Here is a 12,048-nt window from a genome sequence, read left to right as displayed (position 1 = left end):
GTGCGCCACCGCCGCCCGGCGCATTCTGTCAGTTTTGCAGCATGCTAAAGTAGACCCCACTGTAAACCAATCATTTGCTTATTTACTCGAACTCCTACTCTCTAACCTTTTTGAAGGCCAAGATAAATTCAATTTTTATTAGAAACACTGGAAGAAGAGCCAGACGTGGCGGCGTACACCTCTGATGCCCACACTCTGGAGGCAGAGGCAGGTGGATCTCTGAGGTTCAGGCCCAGCCTGGGACAGCCAAGGATACAGAGAAACCCATTCTTGGAAAACATTATTTTTTAAGTCAGGTGTGGGACGGCACACCTTTAATCTCAGCACTTGAGCCAGAGGCAAGTAGGTCTCTTAAGGCCAGCCTGGGCTACAGAGTGAGTTCCAGGACAGCCAGGGCTATACTGAGAGAGACCCTGTCTCAAAACAAAAGAACACACAAGACAAAGTACACACACACACACAAAATCTACACCTAACGATGCCAGTGTGGTTTACTGGCTTTGCTCTACACTACATACTTAGAAAACAACTTGGGGCCGATAACTTTTCTATATGAATTATCTCAATAGAGATAATAGCACAGGCTAGGCTCCAGGTCCACACCATGCTCAGCACATACAGACCACTGTCAATGACAGTCTACCGCTGTGAATATTGACAGATTTTTTTTTTTCTTTCCCCGATTCACTGTTAGCTCTTCCATCAACCCAATATACTTTTCTGGATCCTTCCTAAGCTATCTAAGCAAAAACCTAAATGTACACATGCAGACCATGAATGAAGAAAAGCAGAATACAGCTTTATATTATTGAACTTTATGTACAAAATCATTTGATTTCAAATAAACATTTAATGTAAAAACAAACGTTTCTTTTAAACTGAATTTTTTTTACATCTATTGTACCATTCAAATGCTTTATCATCTTACATGATTTCTTCAAAATCTGTTATCAAGGGTACATATAGAAAAGCTTTTTTTTATAAATAGAAACAAAGGGACTTTTCAGCTTTTATTATAAGATGACATAAAAAGTTTACTCAAAGTAATTTCATTACTATTCAGGGAGGGAAATCACCAATTTTTTTTGTGCAAACAATGCTAGCCTTCTTTTAAGCATTAAGAGCATAACTGCTTAAGAAATGACATAAGCAATAATTCTACATCTACATCTTCCCTAAAATAATCTATTTTTTTTTTTAACATATGTGCACAGCTTTAGCAAATTAAAGCCCAAGAGAAATGCTCAGAACCCACACCCAGAGGCCAAACGAGAGCTCAGTGAAGTCAGGAGGAGAGCTTCCCAGCCAGGGAGTCTGCAGTGAACACTGCAGTTCCCTCTTCCCTATATTTTAAACACAAAAACCAGTAACTAGGAACTTAATACTGGATGACAAACCACATCCACACTATTTAAATAGCCTCACAGTTAAACACATCGTAAAGACCAGCCAAATCAGTATTTACATTTATAAATCTCTGAAGACACCATGAGAAAGCTTGTGTCCCTTCACTAAACAAAACAGGGAACTGCATCTGATGGTGGTGGAATGAAATTAAAACATTAAAAATACCAGTATTTACAGCAGCATTGATCCTTTATAAATAAAGAATATGAAAATGCAATATCTTTAAAGGATAATAAAAAATTGAGGTGATGTCATTCAACCACAGTGCTTGGAGTTGGAATAAAAATCTATTGGTGCCTATTAATAATATGCCAGTAGTGAAACCACTTTCTGTTGGAGAAAATCCAACCACAAAAATGTGCATAAAACACACAACACAGGAAAAATTTCTCAAAACAATTCAAGTCAGCTTATTGACATTGGGTAAATCATAAAGTACATCAAAAGAAGGCAAGGTGTAAGGACTGGTTCATTCTCAGGGATACCCCCCCCCACAAAGTGGCATCTTATAAAATCTCCAACTGTTTTCTTGCTTTACACTCCTACTGCAAAGATGTGCACAGGAGGATTTCCATGGGATTACCTAATTGAAAACAAAAAACTTAGAAAAACTAAAAAACGTGTTCAAGTAAAAAAATATACTGGGTAAGTGAGCACTAAAATTATCCACTTGAAAAACAAATGGTAACTTCATCAATGCACATGACACCGAATGGTCTACCTGGAGAGTTAATGTCATTTGCAATAGGCAGATGAATAGGCGCTACTTTAAAATTGCAACATGAACTGATGCAGAACTTGCATTGTAACTTTCCATTCCAAATGTAGAAATGATTTCAAAATCAAGGGTCAACTTCTGGGAAAAGTGTCAACGTAACAATTTCACAAAAATCCTCCAATTCTAAGAGGGAATTATACCCCAACCTCCCCGCCCCAGAAAACATCTCATAATTACAAAGCCAAAAAACAGCCAGTCACAAATACAAAAAGCATTATAATTTAGGTGTGAAATTTCTAGATTAGCCCACTGTATTTCATAAGATGACTGTTACAGCTGACATCACTAAAGCTGACGAGCATGTGAGATGAAGTGAAGCCGACCCACAGACCCTCCACGCTGAAATCACTGACTTCTTCTAACACTGCCTGTTCCGAATCCATGATTAAAAACCAACCAACCTAAAACCACAACTCTTCTCAGAGGCTGAATTCCCTAGAAGCAATTTCAGTGTTTGTCCACAACACGGGGGATAGATCTCAGAGTTTTTGTTTCTTGCTCTGTTTTGGAACCCCTGAGACACCATCTGTTTCCAAAGCTTTCTCTTTTGAGTTAGTTTCACTGAATCCATTTGCTGTCCCGTTTTGTTCCTCAGTTATTTCTTCATTTGCAGGGGTTGCAGATTCTCCTTTTTCTAGTTTTTGCTGCATTTCCCGGAGCTTGGTAACCGCTTTATCTATTGACATTATGCTAATAAGATTAAAGTCATGCATGCTGACTAGATGAAGCATGAAGTTTCGACATAAATTCTTCTTAATTATTTTCTGTCCATAATTTTCTACAAACAGCATACAGGCATGATTCATTTGATTGTCAGCAATAAATCTATTCAAGAAAAACAAAGCATTAATAGTGATACAGATCTTTTATGAAAACAGAGATAAGCAAAGTGTAACATGACAAACACACTCAAGCTTAGCAAACGACTTCGTACAAAGTCACCAGCAAGACATGAAATTTTCAACCATGATTGAGCCAGGTATTTTAGAATATTAAGAAACATGATCTAAATAGACTTTAACCAGCCTCAGTGGCCGTCATACTTACAGGCTTGGGTCAGGGAACTGAAACATAAATCAAAGTAACCTGACTAGAACCATGACTTCTGTGGTGTGAGGGATGAGCCTTGTACAATATACACAAGCCATCTACTTAAGATCATTTCCCAGTCTAAAATTACATTTTGAAATAGGCATATCAAGAAAAAAAGGAAAACACATTTAATCCAATTTCTATTTTCTTAACTGTATATGGATGTTTTGCCTGCATGTGTACCCTGTATGTACCTGGAATTACAGACAGCTGTGATCCACATGTGGGTGATGGGAATTAACCTGGATGCTGTGCTCTTAGTCACTGAGGAGTCATTTCTCCACTCCTTCATTTCTCAAGAAAACATTTCTATCATTGTATGTGTATGGGTCAGGCCATCTATGGGGCGTGGGTTCTTTCATGTTTTTATCCATTTCAGAGACTGTCTAAGGTTAGCGGGCTTGTACCCTACACCTTACAATTTTTAAGCATATATTATTTTTGTATTCCGTGGCAATAAAAAGGAAAAAAGGAATCAAGGATGGTGGCACATGCCCATAGTTTTAGCTATCTGGGATGCCGAGTCAAAGGGATGGGAGGAGGCACTCAGTGGTTAAGAGCATTTGCTGCTCCTACACAGGACTTGAGTTTGGTTCCCAGCACCATGTGAGGTGGATCACAACCACAGGTAATTCAGCTCCAGGGATCTGATCTTTTGGCCTCTAGAGGCAAACACACACATGCATGCACATATCGTAAATCTCTTTAAAAGAATAAAAAATAAAAAGGGAGAGAATGGGTTGAACCCACGAGTTTAAGATCACCCAGGAAAACATACTGAGATCCTGTGTCTGGAAAAATGTAAAGAAGCTGAGCAAGGTAGTACACACCCATGATCCCAGAGTATAGGAGGAACATGAGTTCAGGTCTAGCCTCTGGTATATGAGCCCCAACCTCAATAAACAACCAAACAAGGTAATGACATGTTTTGTTAAGCTTTTAGGATTATTATGCCCGCATAGAAAGTTACAGTATATTAGTGTTCAACTCAACTAGTATTAAACTGATGCATCAAAAATACTTAAAAGAGTCCCAAGGCCCCTTATGCAGTACTCTGAGCATCATTAGATAATTCATAGTCAATATATTTTTGGATGAGGGTATTATTTAGGACACATATCTAAAGTAATAGTTTAAAATTCTGGCAGGTGATTCACCTATCATTACCACAACCCCTGCAATCTTTGCAGGCAAGGCACTAAAGAAAAAATGATCGCCGCGCAGTGGTGGCACACGCCTTTAATCCCAGCACTTGGGAGGCAGAGCCAGGTGGATCTCTGTGAGTTTGAGGCCAGCCTGGGCTACAGAGTGAGTCCCAGGAAAGGCGCAAAGCTACACAGAGAAACCCTGTCTCAAAAAAAAAAAAAAAAAAAATCTTTGATGGTGTGGTGGTGCATGCCTAATCCCAGCACTTGGGAAGCTGAGGCAGGCAAATCTTTTGTGAGTTTGAGGATAGCCCGATCTACAAAGTGAGCTACAGGATAGCCAGGGGTATGTATGTAGAGAGATGTTGTCTCAAAAAGAAAACAAAACCCCAAAAATTGATCTTCTTGTCTACTTAAAAAGGGGGACAGGAGATGGCCCAGTGGACAAGCACTTGTGCTGTGCTCTTTGAGTCTACAATAGAAGAGACAATTAATTCCCAAAGGATCTCCACATGTGAACAGTGCATCCTGTGTGTGTTAACATCAACATAATAGTAATAATAATCATGAAAGGTGAGCCACACATGACACTGCACACCTATAGTTGTAGCATGGAGGCAGAAGTATAAGGATTAAAAGTCATCCTAGCTTTATAGGGAGTTCAAAGCTCACCTAAGCTACATGAGGCATTGCCTCAAAACAAAAGGGAGATGAGTATTGAAGAGATTTCTCAGTGGTTAAGAGCACTTGTTCTTCTTCTAGAGGACCTGGGTTCAATTCCCAGCACCCACAAGGCAGTTTACAACCATCTAACTCCAGTTCCAAGGGGCCAGACACCCTCTTTTGGCCTCTGGAGGCATTGGGCACACAGGGGTAACACAGACATACATACATACTGACAAAACAGCCATACACATAAAACAATAACTAACTAAAATACTGGACAGACTCAGAATGAGAAGCAGCAAAACGAACGAAGTAATGGAACAGAAACACTCTACCCATGCTTCATGACATGGAGATTCCACAGTTTCATTACTTCTTTCTCTCCTTCATTCACATCAGAAAACTCTTCAATTTGCTGAAAGAGAAAGAAAAATACTATTACACATGTAACATAAATGATATTTCTAAGAAAAACAGGCTGTCAAACTAGAAGAATGTTTTGGAACTCAAAAATAGCAGACAGGGTTTCTGCGTAGCCTTGGCTGTTCTGAAACTCATTCTGCAGACCAGGTCGGCCTCCCAAGTGCTGGGATTAAAGGCCTGTGCCACCACTGTCAGTCTCTCTCCTGTGTCCTGGCTGTCCTAGAAATATGTAGCAGACAAGGCTGTCCTCAAATTTAACCCACCTGCCTCTACCTATCACATCTATTTTTGGTTTTTTGAGACAGGGTTTCTCTGTGTAGGTTTGCGCCTTTCCTGCAACTCACTTTGTATACCAGGCTGGCCTGAACTCACAGAGATTCACCTGGCTCTGCCTCCTGAGTGCTGGGATTAAAGGTGTGCACCACCACCGCCGGCCTGGCAGCATCTCTTAAAACCAACTTTTACTTAAGCAGTTATCTTAGAAAGGAAATCCTGTGCTGGAGAGATGGCTCAGAGGTAAACAGCACTGACTGCTCTTCCAGAGGTCCTGAGTTCAATCCCCAGCAACCACATGGTGGCTCACAACCATCTGTAATGAGATCTGGTGCCCTCTTCTGGCCTGTAGACATACATGTAGGCAGAACACTGTATACATAATAAATAAATAGATCTTAAAAAAAAAAAAGAAAAAGGAAATCCTAAGCTTCAAAATAGGAATAAAAAAAAAAAAATCAAAGTACCCAATACAAACTCACACAAGGAAAATAAAATTTTCCATATTCAAATAACTTTTTAAATGAAATAGTTACAAAACTTGTATTAACATTGCTGAGAAGGAGGAAAATAGTGGTAATTACAGTAATCGTTTTTTCTCTCAGCCATTCTGGATCTTTTTCATCTTCACTATCTACTTCCATTTCTTGTGGCCGGAGAGGTAAGCAGGTATCACTGTGGAAATAGAGACGATTGTGGCCACTACTGTATGTTCTTTGCTGTTCTACTTCTCCATCTTCAGATTCAAGAAACTCCGACATGCTTGCTTTTGTTCGTTTTGGCCTAGTGAAAAGAAATCAATGCTGATACAAGACAACAACTTCTACACCCATAAAATACTAAATATAAGCCAAGATCTAAAATATTCTACTTTATAAAACAAAAATCATTAACACTTGAGGCAGCATCCCTTCATACTGTTTTTTTTCTTTTTTAATTTTTATTTTATATGCATTAGTGTTTTTGCCTTCCTGTATGTCTGTGTGAGGCTGTTGGATCTCCTAGAACTGGAGTCACAGACAGTTGTGAGCTGCCATGTGGGTGCTGGGAATTGAACTTGGGTCCTCTGGAAGAGCAGCCAGTGCTCTTAACCACTGAGCCATCTCTCCAGCCGTGTTTTCTTTCAATATACAATGCAAAATGGACAAAGACAATTTTGCTTTTTTGCCCCCACAAGAATTAGAGATCAAAGCCTAAACTATAGATAGCCCTCATACTATATATTAAACATCAAAGTTTCAAAGAGCAGCAGCCATAAGCGAGACTTACCTCTAGGAATCCTGACTGAAAGGGCTGGGTATCCTGTCTCCACCCACTCTCTATTCCTGTCTGTCTCTACCTCCCTAGTGCTGGGATTAGGGCGTGTACCACCACCACCACCCAGTTCAGTTTATCTTTTAGACTGGTTCAATCTTGTATAGCCCAGGGTGGCCTTCCTGCTTCTTCCTCCCAAGTCTCTCTAGTGGCTGGCTACTCTGCTTCTATTTATCTCCAGGCAAGCTTTATTTGTCAAAACACAAACAAAAATATCATACAACAGACAAAAGTATGTTTCTGGGTCTGAAAAATGAACTTAAAAAAAAAAAAAAAAAAAAAAGGTTAAAAATGTATACAAGGGCCAGGTGGATATCTGTGAGTTCTTCCAGGCCAGCCTGGTCTAGACTGTGAGTTCCAGGGCAGCCAGGGCTACACAGAGAAACCCCATCTCTAAAAACAAAAACAAAAACAAAACAATAAAAAAAAAAAACCCCAGCCACAACAAAACAACAACAAAAAACATTTGAGTGAGATGTAGAAATGCTTCAGTGGTTAAGTGTACACGCAGAAAATCCAAGATCAGATCCCAACATCTACATCTAGATCACAACTACCTATTTCTAGATCCAGGGGACCGGACACCATCTTCTGGGGTCTTGGGCACCCACATTTACTTGGTATTTACTTAGACATAAATTCCAGGGTATTACAGAGCAAAACTGTCTCAAAAATAATTAATATTATGTATCAGAATTGTTCAGTATAATATTTATATTATTTTGGTTGTGAGCCTAGTCTTTGATGGTTGAGCCAAGTATTTATTCTAAACTCATTATGTAGACCAGGCTGGCCTTGAACTCATGAGATCCACTTGCCTCTGCCTCCCAAGTGCTTGGGAGTAAAGGCATGCATCACTAATGGCTGATTGCTTTTTAGGTTTTACAAAGATGCATCTTTCATCACAGTAGTGAAATCTGCTGTTTCAAACTCACCACTACTATGTGTTTATAAAGCTCAATGAAGGGAGAAATAATGTCAACTCTCTTAGGATAAAATGACAGGAATAGAATCATTTACATTTCATACTGTCCTTTTTCGGCAGGTTCGTATGTATGTACACACAGATCTGGGTCCTCTGCAGTGCAACTGATTTTAACCTCGAGCCATCTCTCCATTCCCAATGTACAGAATTCTCGAAGTCCACAATACAATGAAGGAGTAGCAACATTAGTAAATAAATGCCAGCCACCATGGTGGCGCACGTCTTCAATCTCAGCACTTGGGAGGCAGAGGCAGGCAGATCTCTGAGTTCAAGGACAACTTGGTCTACAGAGTGAGTTCCAGAACTGTCAGGGCTACACAGCAGTCTTGGGAAAAAAGAAAATCTCTCTAGATAGACTGATTAAATGCTAAAAACTTGAAAAACAGGTTACATCAATAGAGTGCTGTCTAGCATGTACACAGCCCCAAGCTTAATCCTCAGCAGCACACAAACGATAAAACTTGGGAAAGTTCAAAGTAAAAGAGAAAAAACCTGGTAGAAACAGGGTCTAGAAGGGTTATGAAATAGTGTACTACTTCAGAGACTTAATACTGACACATTCCTACCCAAACACCAGCCTTTTCTGGATCCTCTGCTATTCTACATCAATAAAAGCAGGGCATAAGCTGCCTATCCTGACTGCCTCAATTAATCCCTGGGACCCACACAGTGGGAGAACCCCCCTCCCCCGACAACACAATAGAATCAATCACAAATAAAATTCCGAGTATAAGCTTTCTGCCTACCTGCACACAAGAATGTGTGTGATAGGTGTTCTCTTTACTGGTCCATTTCGACTAAAAGCAAATCCAGGTTGGCGATGAATATCCTGAGGATTTCCTGCATAGGAGCCATCATAACACTCATTGATAGAGACATCTATCCTAGCACCTTTTGGATGATACTATAAAAAACAAAAAACAGGGTGTTTAAGAAAATATTAATAATCCTATTCTAAACATATATTCTTCCAATTTAATTAAAATACAGCTATTAGGTTCTTAATGTTTTGAAAACTAAAATAAGACAAACATTATCAGCTTGATAGAACACATACCATAAGACTTAAAAAAAAAAAATGCAGGCCAGGCACGGTGGCTCCACATGCAATCCCCAGAAGAAGGAAGACAGGGCAGTCTAGCTACAGATAAGGCCTGCTTTCAAAAAACAAAAACAAAACCCTACAAAAAATAAATTAAGCCAGGCGTATCTCTGTGAGTTCAAAGCCAGCCTGGTCTAGAGAGAGTTCCAGGAAAGGTGCCAAAGCTACACAGAGAAACCCAGTCTGGAAAAACAAAACAAAACAAAAAACCACAAAAAAAGTAAATTAAAATCTTACAGAACTCATTTATTGGTCTGGTGACTTTGCACAAACTATTTCTTTCTCAACCAAGGAGGAAATTCCTCTTAACTATATTCAATGAATTTATGGTATATACAAATATTTACTACTATTCAACATAAATACAATAAAAAATCACCCAATGTGATCTAGGCAGATGCTCCACTATTTTCATGCAAAGTGCACTTTCTTTAAGGTGGTCCTAGGTATGATGTGTACTATTGGTAAGCAATCAAAAAACCTACTTACTACATAATTGAAGATAAACCTGCTGTGGCAGAGTTTTAGATGCTTGAGTAGACTATACAGCTTACGGCAGTTGAGAGTGCACCAAGGGCAGTGCAGGTCATCTCTGGCTTCTGTCTGTTGTCTTGTATTATTATTATAAAGGAACTAAAAACAAAAAACATCAAGCTCACAACTTGCACATTTCTAAGCACTGTTTCATTATCATCTCTAAAAACAGTTTAACGTGAAAAATATTCAGATATAACATACAAAACTGTATTTCACAATTACTTAAAATGAACCAGTCAGTTGTGTTTACCTGATAAAATATTCTTAATTTCTGGCGATTTTCATTTGAAGTATCCTTTTCTTTCCTTGTCTGCAGCTCTGTCGTCGGTGTCTCCTTAACAGCTGAAAATATAAACCTGCTTATTTGATGTAAAGACTCTCTTCTATAAAGTATCTTTCCAATATTATTGAACAAAAATTTATAACTGTGTTTTTCTTTTGGTTTTTTGAGAAAGGGTTTTTCTGTGTAGCTTTGCGCCTTCCCTGGAACTCCCTTTGGAGATCAGGCTGGCCTCGAACTCACAGATATTCGCCTGGCTCTGCCTCCCAGTGCTGGGATTAAAGGCATATGCCACCACCGCCCGGCTGGTATTTCTGTTCTTAACAGTGATAATGAAAGATGTATTAGGAAAACATTATTTAATATTTGATCAATAATCAGGTATTACTCTGTTGACCAAGCTGGCCTCAACCTCAGAGAGTTTGTCACCACCCATTAAGGACTCCTTTTTTTTTTTTTCAAGACAAGTTTCTCTGTGTAACAAGAGTCCTGGCTATCATGGAACTCACTTAGACCAGATTGGACTTGTAACTCACAAAGATCTGTGTGTCTCTGCCTCCCAAGTGCTGGGATTAAAAGTGTGCACTGCCATACCTGGCCCATCCTTTGTTATCCTAAACCATAATAAAAATAACCCCAAATAATTCTATGCAGTCACCACAAAGTTTTTAAATACTTCAAAGTAAAGAGGGGTTTTTTGTTTTGTTTTTAGGTGGTGCTGTGGTTGAATTCAGGCCCTCCCTCACACATGCCATTCACTGATGTCACAGAGCTATACAAACCTAGCCCTGACTGGTTGTTGATGCAAAATAGCAAGAAGTCATCCTCTAAAAGCTCCCTTATTAGAGAGTGAAAACTGATGGTTTTATATTCAATCCAAACTCCAAAAATAATCATCCTTCAAGATTTTAGTCTATTTCTTCAGACTTAATGAAAAATTAATTTAGTGTTTGTGTAACAAAACGAATGATCCCACACATACAATTCTGTCATAAAGTTCTGTTTTAGTTTCCCTGTGATTTTTTAAAAATTATTTATTTTATGTTTATTGGTGTTTTCTGCATGTATGTCTGAATGAGGGTGTCAGATCTTGAAGTTACAGTTGTGAGCTGCCATGTGAGTGCCAAGAATTGAACCCAAGTCCTCTAGAAGAGCAGTCAGTGTTCCTAACCACTAAGCCATCTCTCTTGTGATTCTTTTACCCATTTCACTAGCTTAAGAATATTTTGAAAAGTGCTCAAATTACAAATTACTCAGCAAATGTTTTCCATGGCAGAGGTCATTTCTTTTATAGCTTATAAGTTTTATTTATTATCTTTGTGTACAGTGAGTTTAACACTCAAGTACCAGGCTACATATGTGGAAGCCAGAGGACAACTCTCAGGAGTCATTTTTCTTCTCACCACATGGGATTTGAGAATCAATCCACGTTGACAGGCTTGCACAGCAAGCAGACAGGGGCTCACTATGACCCCCAGAAGGCCTCCCAAGCGCTGGCATTAAAGGCATTAGAACAAGTCACTACTATCTCTCATTTTTACAGTCACCTGCACATAACAGATGCACATGATCATGCAATGTCAGAGAGAAACTTTCCCTCCTCAGATAAAAGTAACTAGATGCTCCAACATCAGGGGCAGTGTTCTTATTAAACTGATCTAAAACACCTCAAGTCAGGACTGAATACAGCAAAGCTCTGGTTCTATCTGTACACATTCTTTAATTGTAGTACCAGGGATTAAGCCCAGGGCCTTGTGTATGCTAGGCAAATACTCTATGCAACCCAATACTTTTACATTTTTTTTTTTTTTTTTTTTGATTTTTCGAGACAGGGTTTCTCTGTGTAGCTTTGCGCCTTTCCTGGAACTCACTTGGTAGCCCAGGCTGGCCTCGAACTCACAGAGATCCGCCTGCCTCTGCCTCCCGAGTGCTGGGATTAAAGGCGTGCGCCACCACAGCCCGGCAACACATTTACATTTTAATAATACATTGAAAACCAATCATTTTCTTATCTGAGGCAAATTAGTGGAAAATTTTGTTCTAAAT

The 12,048-nt window shown here is 39.2% G+C and overlaps 1 protein-coding gene across 3 annotated transcripts in view; it reads right to left on the bottom strand.

The window, feature by feature from the left end:
- Positions 1 to 799: 799 nt before the first annotated feature.
- Positions 800 to 12,048, bottom strand: part of Suz12 (SUZ12 polycomb repressive complex 2 subunit) — a 44,355-nt gene continuing 33,106 nt past the window's right edge. For all 3 annotated transcript variants that reach the window (XM_076542978.1, XM_006977537.4, XM_042282479.2), the window contains 6 exons: positions 9,973 to 10,064; positions 9,675 to 9,818; positions 8,830 to 8,987; positions 6,369 to 6,567; positions 5,424 to 5,503; positions 800 to 3,010 (listed from right to left, as the gene is read on the bottom strand). In XM_076542978.1, the coding sequence (XP_076399093.1) occupies positions 2,665 to 3,010; positions 5,424 to 5,503; positions 6,369 to 6,567; positions 8,830 to 8,987; positions 9,675 to 9,818; positions 9,973 to 10,064 (1,019 nt within the window). In that variant the 3' untranslated portion in view covers positions 800 to 2,664. The remainder of the gene's footprint in view (positions 3,011 to 5,423; positions 5,504 to 6,368; positions 6,568 to 8,829; positions 8,988 to 9,674; positions 9,819 to 9,972; positions 10,065 to 12,048) is intronic.

The sequence above is a fragment of the Peromyscus maniculatus genome, chromosome 8, assembly GCF_049852395.1.
Source record: "Peromyscus maniculatus bairdii isolate BWxNUB_F1_BW_parent chromosome 8, HU_Pman_BW_mat_3.1, whole genome shotgun sequence".
In the NCBI taxonomy this organism is placed as follows: domain Eukaryota; kingdom Metazoa; phylum Chordata; class Mammalia; order Rodentia; family Cricetidae; genus Peromyscus; species Peromyscus maniculatus.
The sequence above is the reverse complement of the archived record's forward strand: the minus strand, read 5'-3'. Positions and strand labels throughout refer to the sequence as shown.